Source organism: Tenrec ecaudatus, chromosome 12, assembly GCF_050624435.1.
Source record: "Tenrec ecaudatus isolate mTenEca1 chromosome 12, mTenEca1.hap1, whole genome shotgun sequence".
In the NCBI taxonomy this organism is placed as follows: domain Eukaryota; kingdom Metazoa; phylum Chordata; class Mammalia; order Afrosoricida; family Tenrecidae; genus Tenrec; species Tenrec ecaudatus.
The window spans coordinates 102,741,550-102,760,518 of NC_134541.1; the positions used below are offsets into that span (position 1 = coordinate 102,741,550).

Consider the following 18,969-nt stretch of genomic DNA (forward strand, 5'->3'; position numbering starts at 1 on the left):
CCCTCCTTCCTTTGTGCCTTCCTTCCACAGCCAGGCCCTCGTGTCCAGGGAGCCCGTTCAGCATGCAGGAGGTAGCTGGGAGGGCAGACTTGGACAGGACCCCTGGCCCAGGGAGGCCGCCTTGTGGATGGCAGAGGAGGAAGGGAACGGATGTGGTTTCACCTGATTGGCTGCAAGAAAGGAGGTGATGCGCACAAGGGATGTCGGGCTGCTGGTGTCCTTTGTGTCCTGCCCTCTCTCTCAAATTTAAAAAATACAAGGACCCCCACGTGATTTTTTTTAACTCAAAGTAAACATTTGATCTGTTATTTATTTTTAGATCATTTTACTGGGGGCTCTTACAGCTCTTGTTACAATCCATACATCAGTTGTATCTGACATTTTAGTACATGTATTCCACCATTCTTTTCTAAACATTTACTTTCCATTGAGCCCCCCTTCATGATTTTTAAAAGGCCTCGCGCACCTTCACACGGTGTGACCAGGGCTTTCAGGACTCCTGGCTCAGAAAATGTATCACATCACATCCTAAGCTCATCATTACATCCGCCGCTTGAACATTCCATGTATGTCTGAGGGGAATGAACGATTGCAGGGAAATGAACGGACCAGGAAGGCGAGGTCCGCAGCCTGCTGACACGCCATGTAGTGCCTCTGTGGTCTGACTCCAGAGAGTCCCCTGTCTCCAGCTCCCTAAGTGGAAACTTAGGACCACATCGGCTGTTCACACATGGTTCAGTGCTCAGCTACGAACCACACAGTTGGTGGTTCAAATCCACCTGGTCATCAGAGAGCATAGCAATCCCTGTGGGAAGGTTACTCTGGGTCAGAACCACCTGGAACACGCCCAACGATCACAGTGTCTGCAGATGAGAGCCACTTGTCAGCAGGTCAATGGTTCAAACCTACCTTTAGTGGCTTCAAATGAGAGAAACACCTGTTACCTGCTCCTGTGACGATGGCAACCTGTGGGCAGCTCTACTCCATCACACGGGGTCACTGTGAGCCTCCAACTACACTGCACGCACACCACCGGCACCAGGATCCAGGGCCTTGTCCAGGCCTAACATCTCAGAGTTTGGGACAGAGAATCAGAGTGCAATTTAATGAAGCTGAGACCCCAGAGTCAGTACTCAGATGGGTTAGAGACCCTCTCATCCACAGCATGGACACCATCCCCAGAGGGTGAGTGGATGAATGAGTGAAGGAATGAATGAGCCAGGGAGTGACTAATGGAATGAGTAAGTAATGACTTAGTGAGTGAGTGAGGAATGAGTGAATGAATGAGTGAATGGGTGAATCAAAGAGGGAGTGAAAGAATGAACAACTGAGTCAATGAAAGAGTGAGGAACGAGTGAGTGAATGAGTTGAGTGGAGGAGTGAGGGATGAGGGAGTGAATGGGTGAAACAGTGAACAAGTGAACAAAGCAGAAAAAATGGAATCCCCAGAGACCAGCAGCCCTTGGCTTTCCTGGGGAGCAAGGAAACAAGGAAACCGCGTCAGCTCCCATTTCTAAGAGCCACACGTCTGTCTCTGCATGCCGTCAGGCCAGGTGCTGAGGCCAGAAACCAAGAGACCATACATATCTGGAGACATGGTCCTGCCTGGCATGGGTAAGGGCTGATTTTGGAAGGCACGCTCCAGCAGCTTCTCAGGTCCTGGAAATGCTTAAGGGCGCCGATTCCAGAAGAAGTTTCCAGCACTGGCCTCGGGGGAGAAAACGCTCAGGGAGCCTGGAGGCTGGCCCCTCTGGACTCCACAGTCCTCTCCCAGGTCACCCCCTCAGCTTTCCACAGGCTCACAGGACTGACGGCCGCTCTGAAAAGCAACTGCAGCCCCTCTGGAAGTGCCCAGAGGAGCCCAACGGCATCAAGGAGTCGCTGTCATACTCTGTCCACATGGGAAAGAGGAGTTGTCTGCTCCCGTAAAGATTTACAGCCTCAGAAATCCACGGGCAGCCTGCTCAGCCCTTCAGGGTCATGTGAGTCGACTGGCGGCAGAGTGTTTGTTTGGGTTTGGTCTTCTCTGGATGAAGCAGGTCCTTTGGGGGCAAAACTGTCATTCTGGGCATGCGCTTGTGGAACAGGGCTCCATGGACAAGAAGGGCCTGACTTCAGTTACACGGGTCTACCCTGCACCCCCACATCCCTCCCGGTAGCGAGGAGACAGTCAGACCTGCAGCCACACTGACCTAAGTGGTTGGAGCGTGCAGGCGTGATCTGTGGGGGTTCTGACCACACTCCTGCAGTAAAGCCGGCTACACTCCGTGTGCATTGACGGACAGCTACTTATCCTCTCTGCCTTAGTTTCCTCGTCTGTACACCAGGGGTGCGAGCAGGGCCAGCCAAGCTCAACTGATGTGAGCAGGTGGGCAGTGCTGCTGGCTGCGGCTGAGTCATCCCCCCCACCACCGTGACCCTGTGCGCAAAACAAACCTGCTCCGTCCCCAGGATTGGCTGCAGATGGGACTCTCTATATGTCCCATATGTCCGATACCAATCTGTAAAGTCCTCTTCAGACTCGTGAAACAAATGCAATGAAGCCAAATTCAGGATGATCACAAGCCAGTGGGTAGAAAGTCCTTGGGTCCAGTGGCGTTGTAAGCTTCTCAGTGCTGGCAGGGGTCTCTCTGTGGCTTCTCCAGCTCCTGAGGTCTGAGGTCTGGTTGTGTCCATGTGGCTTGTCTTCTGCAATGTCTCCCAGGAGGAAGTCCCAGATTACCCATTAGAAGACCATGCCCACACAGAAGTCTCCTTGGCTATCTTCTTATTGACAGCCTAGACGCCACCTCTACACTCTTAATCCTTCAATTGACACCAGATTAGGTGACTACCACAATATATATGAAATATATATGACTGTCTCTGTTGGTAGAAGGCTGATGGGGGCTTCAGAGATTGGTGGGAAAATGCTATGATTCTGTTAGCCCACTCCCGGACTTTCTGAAGCTCGCTCCTGCACACGGCTGGCTGCATTCCCATTCAGCACTTTCTTTACATAATGCAAGTGCCGGGGGCCACGTTCTTCCCTTGTGTCAGTACGCTCTTTCTGCTCTAGTTAACTGGTGCTCAGGCCCTGGCCAGCACTGGCCCCAACCTCTCTACAGCTCTCTGCCCACCCAGTTCATGGCACCTGCCTCCTGCAGCTCCAGCTGCCCGTGGGAGCGAGGCTCAGAGAGGGATGACCCAGGACCTGTTGGTGTTTCCTTCCGATACACGTGACCGCGTCAATCTGAGAGCAGCCGCCTCTCCCTTGGCGGAACCACAGTGTGACTTTAGCATCATGGGGTACCAGACCTCTCAGGTGGGCAGAGGGAGACAAACCTGCCTGGGAGACCCCTGAGCTGGGTCTTCCTGGAGAGGATGAAGCCGACTTTCAGAGAGATGTTTTTCATTGTCCCACGCACCCACCCTTGTGGTGTGGTGTTTCTGCATTGGGCTGCTAATCGCAGGGTCAGCAGTTCAAAACGACCAGCTGCTCCGAGGGGGAAAATGAAGCGTTATCTATTCTCATAAAGAGTCACAGTACGGAAACCCACAGGGGCAATTCTACCGTGTCCTATAGGCTCTCCCTGTGGGTCAGCATGGACCCCATGAAAGTGCCGTGAATGACCAGCTCCAGGTCACAGGACCACGTCACCAGAGATCGTGGCCTCTCTGGCACGGGAGAAAGATACAATGGAACAAGGGTCATAGGCTGCCTTTGGACAATGGCATTCGGTGCCTCACCTTTAGCGGAGCGCACGTGTGCGTCAGAGCCTTTGAGTCCCAAGGCCACGGAAACCGCCCCCTGTGCCCGCTCTCCGTTTGCACAGTGGAAAATCTCAGCAGGGGGCACTGGACCATTTCTACAGTGCTGCTCAAGTTAAGCCTGGGTACGTCAGCAAAGGGACAGAAACCGCAAATAGGGATTGTGTGTTTGCTCCGTGCTGCGAGCCACCAGCAGTACAAAAAGGGGTGGAACACGGCCCCTGACATCCCTCAAAGAGGTGACAATATACATGAGCAACTGAGAAATGAAACCAGCAAGCCTTTGAACCACGGCTCAGCACACCAGCAGCCAGGGGCCATGAGGCCGGAAATGATTAACTGGAAATGATTGGAACAGGCTGTAATTGGTGTTGAGAAACATGCTCTTGCCCACCCTGCTCCGGGCTCTCCAAGTTGACTTATTCTAAAGGGCACTGGGAAAATCTTTCCATTTACATCCTAGCGTGAGTCAAGCTGGTGTTTCTTATGCCCGGTGATTACAAGGGGCCCCGGGGACACAATCCTTAGCACTCAATGGCCAAGTGTAGGTCAGGTCGTTGGTGGGAACGCACCAGTGACCCCTCAGGAGCAAGGCCTGGGGACCCGATTCCTTAAAGATTAAACCTTGGAATCTGCATGGAGTTTCTCCCTGCCCGGTATGGTTCTCTGAGCAGACGTCAAATCAAAGACACCCAACAACTCGGGCCCCTGTTATACGCCCACAAACAGGGGGGCCCTGTGTCACACAGCAAAAGGAAAGACGTTGGAAATCAGGTGGGCGTTTGGTGAGAAAACTCATTTATGTGACGTCCTCTCAAATCTCAAAGGGATTGTTCACCCAGGTAGCCCACGTTAAAAGTGCATGCCAAGCAACCCTGCGGCGTTCTTGTTACGGGTGCATGATGTCCGTATATTTTTGTGTCACTGACTTCCATTTCTTTCCTTTCTGTCCAATGGCTTTACTGTTGTCTTCGTCTTGGTGCCTGGTGGCATGGAGGTCCGGCTGCCAGCGGAAGTCCCTTGAGTTTCTAAAACAGGATTTCTTCCCTGTTTTGAAAACTGCTTTCTCCAAGGCAGGAAGAAATCACTTTTTTTTCCTGTCCCAGAAATGGCCCTCACTGGAGGCACTGACCCAACCCCAGGAGAAGAAACACTTCCGGCCTGAGCTGTCCTCCCAATGGTTCCGTTTGAGCCCATTGTTGCGGCCACTCTGCTAGTCCATCTCTTTGACGGTCTTCCTCCTTTTTCTCCTGGCATTCTTCATTGCCCAGCAGGATGTCCTTCTCCAGGGACTGGACGCTCCCTTCCTATCGCATGTCCAAAGTAAGTCAGCCCAAGTCAGGCCATCTAAACGGCATTCTTGCTGTACTTCACTGAGACAGTCATTTGTCCTCACTGGCACCTGGACCCTGGACTCAAAGGCATCAAGTCCTCCCCAGTCTTCCTTATTCATTGTGCAGTTTCAAATGCATAAGAGGCAGCTGAAAGCACCAAGTCTCAGCTCAGGCACACCTTCCTCAAAGCAACATCTTTGCTCGTGAGGACACTAAAAACGTTCTCTGCAGCAGTTTTGCCCAATGTAATAATACGTTGTTTGAGATCTTGACTGTTGTTCTCATGAGCAGTGGTTGTCGAACCAAGTCTTGACAACTTCCATCTTTTTTCCATTTATCATGATGTTACCCATCGGTCCAGTTGTGAGGATGTAGATTTTCTTTACATTGACCTGCAGTCCATGCTGAAAACTTTGACTTTCATCAGTAAGTGCTCCAAGTTCTCCTTGCTTTCAACAACAAGATTATGTCATTGGCACATTACAGGCTATGAATGAGCCTTTCTTCAATCCTGATGCCAAGTTCTTCTTCACATAGGCCAACCTCTCAGATTATTTGCTCAGTATATAGAGTAAGTATGGTGAAAGGATACACCCTTGAAACACATCTTTGCTAATTTTAAGCCACACAGTATTCCCTGATTCTGTTCTAACAACTGCCTCGTGGTCTATGTGTTAGTCTGGGTAGACTAGAGACACAAATCCAGGGAGACTCTCATGTGTGTGAGAGAGAACTGTATATCAAAGAGAAATTGTAAATTAAGAAACAACCCATCTCAGTCCAGATCAAGTCCCTGAGTCCGATATTAGCCCATGTGTCTGATATTAGTCCATAAATTCCTCTTTAGACACACACAGCTATGCAATGATGCCAAAGCAGGAAGATCACAGGCCAGTGGGTGGAAGGTCTTATAGATCCAGTGACAGTGGAAGCATTCAGTGCTGGCATGGGTCTCCATGTGGCTCCTCCAGCTCCAGGGCTCTGGCTCCATCGGCGTGTATCCATGTGGCTTGTCAACAGGAATGTCTCTGAGGGAGAGTCCGTGTTCTGCCTCCAGGGAGGAAAACAGACATTCCCAGAATTCTCAGGAGAAGGCCATGCCCACACAGAGGCCTATTGGCTATGAACTGATTGGCAGACTAGACTCCACCTGTCTGCTCAAGTTGACAAGACATGATATAATTGCCAGTCTACATAAAGGTTTCTCGGGAACACAGCAAAGTGTTCTGGTCTTCCCGTTGTTCCCAATGCTTTCCATAGTGTGTCAGAGCCGCACGCCCGAATACCTTTGCATAGTCAGTAAAGCACAAGTTAACATCTCTCTGATATTGTGTGCTCTCAGCCAAGCTCTATGTTGTCAAGTCATTCAATCCTGAGATCAAATAAAAATTTGATTAATTTCACCCCCAAAGTGTCCCAGTCTTAGAAACCCCCAGGGGCAGTTCTTCTCTGTCCTAATGGGTGGCTGTGAATCAGAATTGACTCGATGGCAGTGAGTTTGGTTATTGGTCTATGCACACACATACACTATAACTCTACATTTTATTGAGCAGTATATGCGTCCCCCTTGATTCTCAGGGGAGCTCGGCACAGTGGTTATGTGGTTGGCTGCTAACCAAAGTCAGCGGTTCAAACACACTAGCTGTTCCTGGGGGTGAGGGGAAGACTCAACAGTCAACTCCCATGAACTTCCGGCCATGTAAACCCTATGGGAAGCGGGCCTCTCTCCTGGGCGAATGGCCGTGAGTGGGAATGGACTTGACAGGAGAGGGCTGGGTCCTAGCGTTTCCTGGATGTCCACTGGATAGGTTTTAAAGGCTGAATCATAGTCGAGGGCCATAGTTAGGTGAATTGTTAGTGTAATTGCTAGGCATTTCGACTGGAGAATAACCTAAAAGGCAAGTGGATAAAATGCACCTTAGAGAGAGAGAGATAGTGTTCCGCTTGCCCCTCCCTCCCCAGTGAAAACCCCGCTTACTCCCTAAATGGCCTGCTTCAGTGTGGGGTGGCAGGGCTGTTGCGTTTGGCAGGGAGCCAGTAAGAGCCCCGGAATGGAGCTCTGCGATTCAAGCCTGACATCCTCTGAGCGCTGCTGGCAAGGCCTCCTTGACGTCATCTCGGCTTGTTGCCATGAAGTCGAGGCTGACTCATAATGACTCTACAGGACAGGATCGAGCTGCCCCTATGGGTTTCCGGGACTGTAACTCTTCACAGGAGTAGAAAGCTCAGTCTTCCTTCCGAGAGGCTGTCAGTGGTTTTGAACTGCTGACCTTGCCGTTAGCAGCCCAACTTGTAACCGCCCCACCACCACAGGAAATAAAAGGAAAAATATATTTGAGGGCTATCGTGTGCCCAAGGAGCCCTGGTGGTGCAGTGGCTAAGCACTGGTGGAAGACTGTCAGTTCGAGCCCACCCCGGGGCTTCCTGGGAGAGAGGCTTGGCCATTTGCTCTCCTGAGGACTACAGTCTGGGAAACCCTGTGTGCGCAGTTCTGCCCTGTCTAGGGGGGTTCTAGGAGTCTAAATGGATTGCAAGCACTGTTGGGGGCATTTCCTACACAACAGCCCTCCTGTTGACTGCGAGCCTGCTGTGAGTCAGGCATCACACTGGGGGTTACGCACGTGTCACTCGCCTGATGCTGAGCCAGCTATTGGGATGCCAGTTTCACAGCTAGACTGACTGTACCCCCCAGGCCACCCAGCTAGTCAGTGACGATGTTAGAACTGACACCCGTGTCTTTCCACTCTAGGTGCTGGATTCTCCCTGTGTCCTGCACTGACTTGGGTGGTTTGTGGGGGACCAAAGAAGAGGGGATTGGGGGTGTTGAGGTATAGGAGGAAGAGATTTCAAGGACATTGACCCTTCTGATGGTGTCCTGTTCCCCATGGACATGATCTCACGTCCTCCTCACTGCCTGGACCAGTCCCCAAGATGGAATGGACCCTTGCTGCCCCCATGTATATCAGAGTAGCGCTGTGCTCCCTGGAGTGGGGATTGGATCTCCAGGCCTTTCTTCCAAATCCCCTCCACGTGGCCTCAAACATTCTACCGTCCAGTTAGCAATAGTTCATGCCAACCATTTGCACCCCCCAGGGGTGCTGCCTCTGTGTTAGGTAGCCGTCAGGGTCATTGTCATCTTCACTTACTGAGTAGGGGGAGGGAAACTAGGAGAGGCCTGGACCCCTAGCTCTTAAGTAGGAAGTCATGGTGCGTGGGCCCCCAGGTGTGGACCCCAGGTGCGTGCCCGGGCCCTCACTGCCTGTGGATGCTGTGCTCTGTGCAGGTGAGATGGAGGAGCTGGAGACGCTGTGGCTCACGGGCATCTGCCACAATGAGAAGAACGAGGTCATGAGCAGTCAGCTGGACATCGACAACATGGCGGGCGTCTTCTATATGCTGGCGGCCGCCATGGCCCTCAGCCTCATCACCTTCATCTGGGAGCACCTCTTCTACTGGAAGCTGCGCTTCTGCTTCACGGGCGTGTGCTCTGACCGCCCGGGGCTGCTCTTCTCCATCAGCAGGGTCAGTACCCACCCCACCCCCACCCCACCCCAAGCATGTGCCTGGCTTACTCACCTGCCCAGCTGGTCAGTTGGGTATGAGAACAACATTAAGTGAGGCGAAGTGTGACATCGGATCCTGGGTGTCCAAAGGAGGGCAGCCTTAGGGGATGCTAGGGATGGTAGCCATGCACAGGGCCCCTCACCACAGCCACAGGGACAGACATTCCTGCTTCCCACTGAGCGTGGCCTCGGGAGCAGGTGGGCGCAACATGATCAGGTGTTGCAAATTTTAAAAGAGAAACAGATTTTAGGTGAAACGTTTTTAACATATGGATACTGGTGCCTGGTTCTATTTAAAAGTTAAGAACAGGGCTGCGTGAACCGGGACCAGGGACACAAAGTACACATTCAGTACAGCCCCACGGTATGGCTGTGGAGTACTGAGAGAGCACATCCCAGGCAGAGGACCCATTCGGTTCGGCATCACCCATCACACAGCATATACCTGCTGTTGTCAGAGTATGCTATGCACTAGCCTGCTTGCCTGAGGTGCAGTGTGGCCTGGGTGTGGCTGTGAAATACACACATGATGTAATCCAGCAGATCCCTGGAAACCCCCCTCTTTGTGTCAGGCCCTTACAAAGACTGCCAGAGCCCCATCCTTTCATCCATAAACCACACCCACTGCCATCACGGTGATCCCCACTCAGAGCTGCCCTGCAGAGGGTGAATCATGGAAGCAGACAACCTCATCCTCTTCCTGTGCATCAGCTGTTGGGTTGGAACAGCCAACCTTGCAGTTAGCAGTCCAAAGCTTACCAGATGGTGCCAGCAGGGCTGGGCATTGCACAAGGTGGTGGTGGCAGTGGTGGTAGTGAGGTGCCATTGAATTGGCTCTGACGCCAAGCGACTCTGTGTCCAACAGAAGCAAGCACTGCCCGATCCTGCGCCATCCTCGCCATTGTTTTCCTGAGCAAGCCCCTGTGACAACCACGGTGTCATTCCATCTCTCTTTCACCGGTCCTCTACCACACACAATGTTCTTCTGCAGGAAGTGGGCTCTTATCTAGTCCCAGAGACCCAGAGCTATCAGAATCAAGTGGAGTCAGGATTTGAGTCCAGATGGTCTGGTGCCAGGGAGAACCCACACGCCCACACAGCAACATGGCTGATGTGGTTCTGCTCATGGGACATTTCGCTCATGTGACAGGCATACAAGGAGACAGCACACGCATTTCACTTCCCTTCATTGTAACAAAAGCACATAGTGCATATTGTTCACTCATCTTCTAGCATAGTGCTATCAACCCATCTTCCATCCATCCATCCACCTATCCATCCATCCATCTACCTATCCATTCTATCCATCCATCTACCTATCCATCCACCATCCATCCACTCATCCATCCATCTATTCATCTATCCATCCCCCTATCCATTCATCATCCATTCACCCATCCACTCATTCATCCATCCATCACCCATTCATCCACCCATCCACCCACCCACTCAGCCACTCATTCTCCAATTCATCCATCAATCTATCCATTCATCCACCTATCTACCTACCTACCTACCTACCTAATTACCATCTACCTCTCTTTGTCTTTCTATCACCTACATACTTTTATCTTTATATATTTACTTTTTAAATATATATCTACCTACCCTTCATCCTTCCTTTCTTTCGATCAACCCATCCACCTGCCTTTCTGTCACTCACTTACTTTTCTTTGAATCTGTCTACCTCTCTACTTACCTACCTATCTTTCTACCTATCTACCTGGTTACCTGTCTATCCCCTACCTATGTACCTTGCTTTTTATTTAACCTCTTGACCACCAGAAGCCCCGGTGGTGTAGTGGTTACAGGTTGGGCTGCTAACCGCAAGGTCAGCATTTTGAAAAGATCAACTTATCCATGACAGAAAAATGAAGTATTCTACTTCTAAAAAGAGTTTTAATCTCATAAATGCATAGGGACAGTTCTACCCTGTCCTATGAGTCAGAACCAACTTCATGGCAGTGAGTTTTTGAGATCTATCTACCTCCGTAGCCAGCTTTATTTCTGCCATCTAAGTGCCTCCCTCCCTCTTTCTACTTGTGTATCTTACTTCTTCTTTCCTACCTGCATATGTGTTGACCTGTCTGTCTTCTACTTACCTATCTAGCTATCATCCATCCATCCATCCATCCATCCATCCATCCATCCATTTGCCTACTCACTTTTCTATTTGCCGGTCTTGGCATCTTCTCCTCCCGAAAGTACTTGAAGAATTAGCATTTGAAAAATGCTAAATGCTAAAAATGGTGAAAAAAATAGGTTGAAAACACCCAATTGTGCCCGCTATTGTTTACTAAGGAAGGGAAATATATAATCGCTTTGAAAGACACATGTGCATACCCTGCATCTGGAATCCTGGAAACCTTGGCTTAGTGGGCAGGACACGTGCTTTCCATCATGTGCCCCACCCCCCACTTGGGTTCTGTACAAGTACAGAGTCCCGCATTAGCTTGATGGCATTTAAACACACAGCCCACTTAGAAATAACCACATGCTTGCATATAGCTAGGTATTATGCCAACAGAAGTGCTAATTCTCCCAGCCAATTACTAAAGGCTTTTCATTCCATAATGGTCCTCGGGGTCATGGGGAACCAACTTGCACTGTTGCACTTCAGTAGCCCTGACTGCTTGTGGAGGCTGTGTGCTCTCGCACAGACCTGCTCAGGAAACACGTTAAGCGGATCTTCATCTTGAAGAATAAGCCAGACCCCTCCTCCCTCCCCAGTGTTCCGGGAGGGGAGTGGGCACCAGGGAAGTGTGCCGTGTTGGTGCGCTGATGCCCCACAAGTGGAATTTGAGCTGTAGGACCAGTTCTCCCTTCCCCTGCCCTGCCCTCAACAGGGGAAAGGTCTTTGGCCCCTGGGGACTCCCAGCACCATTCCCCCCAGGCCCCAAGTGGTAGAGGGAACCCTGGTTGCCCACACCCCTCCCTCTCCTCCAGTGATGACTTTTCTACTAGATCAAATGCCACCAGTGTACTCACTGGCTGTCTACTTCTGTAAAGAGTGACGGTCTTGAACACCCACAAGGGCAGGTCTACCTGTCCCATAGGGGCTCTCTGAGTCGGAATCGGCTCGATGGCATTGACTTTGAGGACACTGGGTGACTCCAGCAATTCAGTGCTTTACCACCTGCTGGAAAACCCACCTGCGGAGCGGCCCCTGGGAGCTCAGGCCCGTCAATGTGCCCATGAGAGAGCACAGGTTCTCCTCTGCACCCATGGAGGTGTCATTGCCTGCGAGGGACAGCCCCCACTTCCCACTGGGCCTCAGAGACACACATCCAGTGTGCAGGGAAAGAGGGTGAAGGCCTCAGAGACACATGTCCAGTGCACAGGGAAATAGGGCAGGCTTCTGTTCACGAAGCCCTCCTGCCTCTCTCTCCCGGCTGGGAGAAAGCTCCCCTCTCCCAGGTTGTGCACAGCAGGGTCCCCACTGCTCAGAACGTCCTTTCTTCCTGGTCCAGGGCTGCCACAGCCCTGTCACGCTTGCCTGTGTGTGTGTGCACGCATACACAACCGTACCCTTTAGCCTGCTCCTGCAGCAGGGGCACACCAGGAACAAGGGTTTTCCGGTGTGCACGCTATCGCCCCCTGCTGTTCAACTCAGTCTGCCAAGCACGATGGCAAAGAGTTGACTTTCCCCACACCCAAGGCCCACATGGCTACCTGGTGTGAATGACACCTTCACGTATGGGCAGGCATGTCACTGGTGCCCTCTGTCATCCTCCAGCACCCATCCTGTTGTTGTTGTTGTTGTTAGGTGCCATGAGTCACTACGAACCCATCGAGAGCCTATGCACAACAGCATGAAAGACAGCCCATTCCTGCCCCCCCCCAATTGCTCCGTGCCCATCTGATGGGTGGGAAAAGCGAGGCCAGAAAGTAGTGTAGGATCCTGTTTGGAGCTTCATCTCATATAGCCTGCAAACATCTGGCCTCTGCCCACTGTCCCATCCTGCCAGGAAAGAGGAGACCATGTGTCAGACCGAGACTGACTGCCACGCTCTCATCAGCTTCCCGGTTTGGGCTCCTTCCTTACCACCCAGAACACACCCAGCACTGCTCATGGGCTCCTCAGCCTGGGGAACCTCCCATTCATGTCCCACGCACGCTCAGGCTCAAGGAAGCTGTTTATTTAGCACGGGAGCCAAGCAGCTCTACGGGCCTTGGCTATTGTCTTTGAAGAAACACAGCCTCTTGGTTCCTGTGTTCTCTCTGAAATGCATCTGCTCTCACTTAGAAACCAAACCCAATACTCCATCACCAGCCAAAGAGACTGCTGTCCTGCTGGCCATCTGAGCCGAGCAGGGCAGCAACCAGGGCCGGCAGGTGGAAGCCATGGCAGCTTTCCCAGGGGGTCACAATGAGGGCAGCTGGGAGATAGAAGCCGCAGCTTGCTGATGGTGTGGACCAACTGGAGTCAGACATTTGGGGGACAGGGTCCAGGCCCCATGGGAACTCAGGGGACAGGAGAGCCTGCATCCCACTGGGAGTGATCTGGGAGGCCAGATGCCCCTGGGCACCAAACGAACAGTCTGGAACTAGATGTGGAGTCACCAAGCTGCTTCCCTCTGGCCTCTGGGTCCACCACGGACCCAAGCGAGCATCTTACTCCCACAGCCCAGAAAGTATCTCAGGAATCTGTGAGTTGTGGGGGAGCAGGCGCAACAGGGAGCCCAGACCAGACACATGGCTCCTGAAGGAGGCTCTGGGCTGTGGCCTAAACAGGAAGCCTGCCTGGCTTTCCAGAACAAGTCTTCAGTGGTGAGGGACAGGGCAGGCCTGAAATCTTAGGGGAGCTGCGTGCTTGGACTGCTGTGACAGAGGGGAAGTGCCTGCCCAGGGGGCGGGGGCCACTTTTGACTGTTGTTGGGAGCCGGTGAGCCAATTCCTCCTCACGTGGACCCTCCCAGACGGACATTGTAGAACAGCCTTGTGGGGCTTCCAAGGTTGCCATCTTAGTGGAAACAGACCTTTCTGCAGCAGAGCACCAGGTGGGCTGTTTGATCCCCCGACCTTCTGGTTAGTTAGCACCCTAACCTCTGCATTACCAGGCCTCCTAATATTATAAAAGAAGTACGTGAAAAGTGTAATTTTTCTAAATTTTCCGTTTATTCTGATTCACTTCTTCCTCCACCCTCTGGGGGTTCTGAGACCTGATCTGGGGCAGGGACTACTCCAAATGGAGACCCAGCACACCTCCACTGGGGCAGTGGGTGAGCCGGAGCTCTGAGGTTGCAGGGGGGAGGGCAGGTCTCAGGATCCCCAGAGGGTGGAACAGGCTGCTCATCCGACTGAAATGGAAACTGTCCAGTCAGTTGCTGGCTCACAGAAATCCTATAGAACAGGGTCAAACTGCCGTTGGGGGTTTCCAAGACGAACTCTTTACTGGAGTAGAAAGCCTCATCTTTTCCCCAGGGAGTGACTGGTGGTTTCAAACTGCTGACCTTGCAGTTAGCAGCTCAGTGCACAACCACCTGCTGTCATAAAAAAATGTGGTCATCTGCTTCCCTAAGAGGAAAAGCTTGGAAACCATGTGGGGCAGCTCTACTCTGTCTTAGTGGGTTTCTATGAGTCAGAAACAACATGATGACTTTGGAGTTAAATCTTCAGGGGAGCAGGTCTTTAGATCTCTCCCCTGCAAAGCCTCTGGGTGAATTTGAACTGCCAACCAGCCAAACACCTAACTGTTGCACTACCCGGGGTCTGTAGGGACCCTCGAGATCAGTGGTTCTCAACCTTCCCAATGCCGCCACCCTTTCATAGAGTTCCTCGTGGTGGTGACCCCCAACCCTAAATTTACTTTCATTGCCACTTCTTAACTATAATGTTGCTACTGTTATGTATCAGGCGACCCCTGTGAAAGGGTTGTTCAACCCCCAAAGGGATCACAACCCACAGGTTGAGAGCCGCTGCTCTAGATCCAAGAATAGACTGCTGCCGTACTAACTAGAATAAGCCGAAGCTCGAGAAGAGCCTCGGCACGGTGGATCGACACAGTGGCTGCCGCAGTGAGTTCCCACAGCACAATTGGGAGGATGGCTCAGGACTGGGCGCTGTTTCCATCCGGTGTGCGTAAGGTTTGCCATGATTCAGCACCGACTCTATAGCGCCAAACAACAAACTGGGGGGGGGGGGGCTAGTACAACCTGAAACACAAGGCCCGCTGATATGAACCCCTCATCTGCATCACCAGCGGCCCTGTAGCCACTGCTGGTGGTGAGGGGCATCCCTGTGTGGCTGGAATGTGATAAGGGATCAGTAGATCCACCTGCAGGAACTTGGACAGGGCTAGGGAGCCTGCAGCAGGCAGCCCAGGGCTGAGCCAGTTGGGGGAATGGAACATGAACACTCAGAGCTGTGGGCTTTCTCTGGTGATTCCTGGTGGCTGGCCAGGTGAGGCCTTTGGAATCCAGCATGAAACATGCAAGCACAACAGTCTCTGGAGCCTCCCGGCCAGTGAAAGCTGGTCCCCACCTGGGGCACTGATGGAGCTGTCGTCATCAGCACCCACGGTTACTCACACACGCTTCCCACCCCGTTTCTGCAGCCTCAGCAGCAACAGCAGCAGCAGGATCCACTTTGAAAATCTCCTCTTGGGTTGGCTCGAGGTCAAGTCTGAGGGACCAGGCCCAATCCTACGGTCTTAACCTGTTTCCTTTCCTTTTGAGATGCAGACGGTCACCGAGGGGAGGAGGGGGACAAGCCAGGACAATCACAACCCTCATGGGTTTCATGGAGGGCAGACCAAACACTGTTCTTGAGTTCACCTGAGCAGTGACTTTCTAAAACAATGGTACCCCCACCCTACTTTCTTTTGTTGAGGTGAGAACAGATTTCACAAAGCATAAGCGAACTCAACAAGTTCTACATGTGCAATTGAGTACCTCTTGCTTGTAGAACCAGAATGTGCCTTAGAAGGGAGAATAGCAGGACTTCATCTCATGTATGTAAGGGCATGCCGTCGGAGGGGAAGAACCTCATGCTTGGTCAAGTAGAGGGTCTTCAAAAGGACACAGCCCCTCGTTGAGATGGATGGACACAGGAGGTGCAACAATGGGCTCAGACATAGCAGTGGCGGGCGATGGTGCAGGACTGGGCAGTGTTCTGTTCGATCGTACACAGTCGGAATCAGCTCAGCAGTACCTCACAGCAACACAGTTCAGTGGCCTTGACATTTTTCAAGTTGTGCCAATCACGCTTTAAGTAAAAGGAAAGAGAGCAATTGCTATTCAGATGGGAAGAAGGTGGAGGAAGGGAAGGGAGAGAAGAGACCTTGAGCCACAGGGGTGTCGGTAAACTATCCAACTCCAGGGCAGAGTTAAGAGTACCTCATCAGCCCACTGGTAGTTCAAACCCAACTGAACTACTGTGAATGAGCCAGCACACATGGTGTACTGAGTGGGGTGCATGGGAAGTCTGAGAGGGCGGCTCTGGGACTCGAACCACATCCCGCTCCATCCCTTTGACTGCTGTGCTCTGCAAAGGCTTCTCTCTGGCTCGTTTCCCCACGTGGAGGCAAGACTCACCCCCTGTAGCTCTTCTTTGTATCCCAAGATCTGCGTCTATCCCTCCAGAACAAAGCCTGGACCATGCGTGCCCTTAGACCAGCGGTTCTCAACCTGGGGATTGCGTGACCCCTTTGGGGGGTCGCCTGACTCATAAGAGTAGCAAAATGACAGTGATGAAGTAGCAATGAAAATAATGTTATGGTTGGAGGTCACTACAACCGGAGGAACTGTAGTGAAGGGTCATGGTATTAGGAAGTTTGAGAATCACTGCCTTAGACTAACCCGTGTGTCCAGCCGGAAAAGGGATTTTCCGATTGGCCTCCTGGGGTCACATGCCTCGATTGCTCAGCTCCACAAACATGGGTGGGGTCTTTCCTGAATGCATTCTGCCTATGCATGTTTGCTTGTCAGTAGTCAGGCCTATAGGACCACATCCTGCCCAGAGGACACTGGCAAACTAAGGAAAGCACGGATTGGTGGTGGGCGTTGGGAGGGTCCGGTCCATTTCCCTCCCTGACTATTGAGAGCCTCTGAAAGTCTTCCAGTTGCGTCAGCATCATTTGCTATCGTTTCTCAAACAGTGTCAGACTAATTGCAAAGGCCGTCAGATACCCAGGAGCCAGAGAGATAAGCCTGATGCTTTTCAGTTAGTCTCCTAGATGGCAGGAAACAGCCTCAGGATTCGGATTCTAGTGCACTGCTTCTCCAGGGCCCACCCTTGCGGGTCAAGTCCGGTGGGCAGTGGTCCCATTGGCCCCTGCTGCTCCTAACGCGGTGTCTCTCTGTCAACACCTCCACAGGGCATTTACAGCTGCATCCACGGGGTGCACATTGAAGAAAAGAAGAAGTCGCCCGACTTCAATCTCACTGGCTCCCAGAGCAACATGCTTAAGCTTCTCAGATCGGCCAAGAACATCTCCAACATGTCCAACATGAACTCCTCGCGGATAGACTCACCAAAGCGAGCCTCCGACTTTATCCAACGAGGTTCCCTCATCATGGACATGGTGTCCGACAAGGGGAACCTGATCTACACAGACAACCGGTCCTTCCAGGGCAAAGAGAGCATCTTCGGGGATAACATGAACGAACTCCAGACGTTTGTGGCCAGCCGGCACAAGGACAACCTCAACAACTATGTGTTCCAGGGACAGCACCCTCTCACCCTCAACGAGACCAACCCAAACACGGTGGAGGTGGCAGTGAGCACGGAGTCCAAAGGGAACTCCAGGCCCCGGCAGCTCTGGAAGAAATCCATGGAGTCTCTACGGCAGGACTCCCTGACCCAGAACCCAGTCTCCCAGAGAGAGGAGGGGCCCGTGGAGAACCGGACCCACTCCCTAAAGAGTCCCAGGTACCTTCCCGAAGAGGTGGCCCACTCGGACATCTCAGAAACGTCGAGCCGGGCCACGTGCCATAGGGACCCGGACAACAATAAGAACCACAAGACCAAGGACAACTTCAAAAGGTCCTTGGCCTCCAAGTACCCCAAGGACTGCAGCGAGGTGGACCGCACCTACCCAAAAGCCAAAGGGAGCTCCCCCAGGGACAAGATCTACACCATTGATGGGGAGAAGGAGCCCAGCTTCCGCCTCGACCCGCCCCAGTTCATGGAAAACGTGGCCCTTCCCGAGAATGTGGACCTGCCAGAAGCCTACCAGGACCACAGCGAGAACTTCCGCAAGGGGACCGCCACGCTGCCGATGAACAGGAACCCGCTCCACAACGAGGACGGGCCCCCCAACAACGACCACTACAAACTGTACTCCAAGCACTTCGCCCTGAAGGACAAGAGCTCCCCGTGCAGCGAGGGAAGCGACCGCTACCGGCAGAATTCCACCCACTGCAGGAGCTGCCTCTCCAACCTGCCCACCTACTCGGGCCACTTCACCACCCGGTCACCCTTCAAATGCGATGCCTGCCTGCGCCTGGGGAACCTGTACGACATTGACGAGGACCAGATGCTCCAGGAGACGGGAAACCCAGCCACCCAGGAGGAGGTCTACCAGCAGGACTGGGCACAGAACAACGCCTTGCAGTTGCAAAAGAACCAGCTGAGGATTAGCCGGCAGCATTCCTATGATAATATCCCGGACAAGCCCAGGGAGCTGGACCTCAGCAGGCCCTCCCGGAGTATAAGCCTCAAGGACCGGGAACAGTTCCTGGAGGGAAACTTGTACGGGAGCCTCTTCAGTGTCCCGTCTAGCAAACTCATGGGAAACAAGAGTTCTCTTTTCCCCCGGGGTCTGGAGGACAGCAAGAGAAGCAAGTCCCTCTTGCCAGACCACTCCTCCGACAACCCTTTCCTCCACTCCCACGGGGATGACCAGCGCCTAGTCATTGGCAGATGTCCCTCCGACCCCTACAAACACTCGCTGCCCTCCCAGACAGTGAACGACAGCTACCTGCGGTCATCCTTGAGGTCCACGGCGTCCTACTGTTCCAGGGACAGCCGGGGCCACAGCGATGTGTATATTCCAGAGCATGTCATGCCTTATGCTGCAAACAAGAGTCATATGTACTCTGCCCCCAGGGTTTTAAATTCCTGCAGCAATAGACGCGTGTACAAGAAAATGCCTAGTATCGAATCCGACGTTTAAAAACGCTTCCATGGATGTTGTATCTGTAGGGAAACATACACAATCGCCAGCGTTCTGGAGGGTCAGAGGTGGGTGTCCAATAACGCCCCCTGTGAAGAAGAAGAAGAGGATTTAGGGAGGTATATATATATATATGTATATTATTATTATTTTCGTTTTGTTTTCTGTTTGTCTTCCGTTGGCTCTATTTTGCACATGGCTCCGT

At 52.4% G+C, this 18,969-nt stretch overlaps 1 protein-coding gene across 2 annotated transcripts in view; it reads left to right on the forward strand.

The window, feature by feature from the left end:
• The window catches only part of GRIN2A (glutamate ionotropic receptor NMDA type subunit 2A), a 417,372-nt gene extending 398,608 nt beyond the window's left edge, over positions 1 to 18,764 (forward strand). Inside the window, exons 11-13 of one of the 2 annotated variants that reach the window (XM_075528220.1) lie at positions 8,368 to 8,606; positions 16,965 to 18,137; positions 18,481 to 18,501. In XM_075528220.1, coding sequence (XP_075384335.1) covers positions 8,368 to 8,606; positions 16,965 to 18,137; positions 18,481 to 18,501 — 1,433 coding nt within the window. Of the gene's footprint in view, positions 1 to 8,367; positions 8,607 to 16,964 lie in introns of both variants that reach the window. The other variant, XM_075528219.1, reaches the window with a different exon arrangement.
• The last annotated feature ends 205 nt before the right edge of the window (positions 18,765 to 18,969 follow it).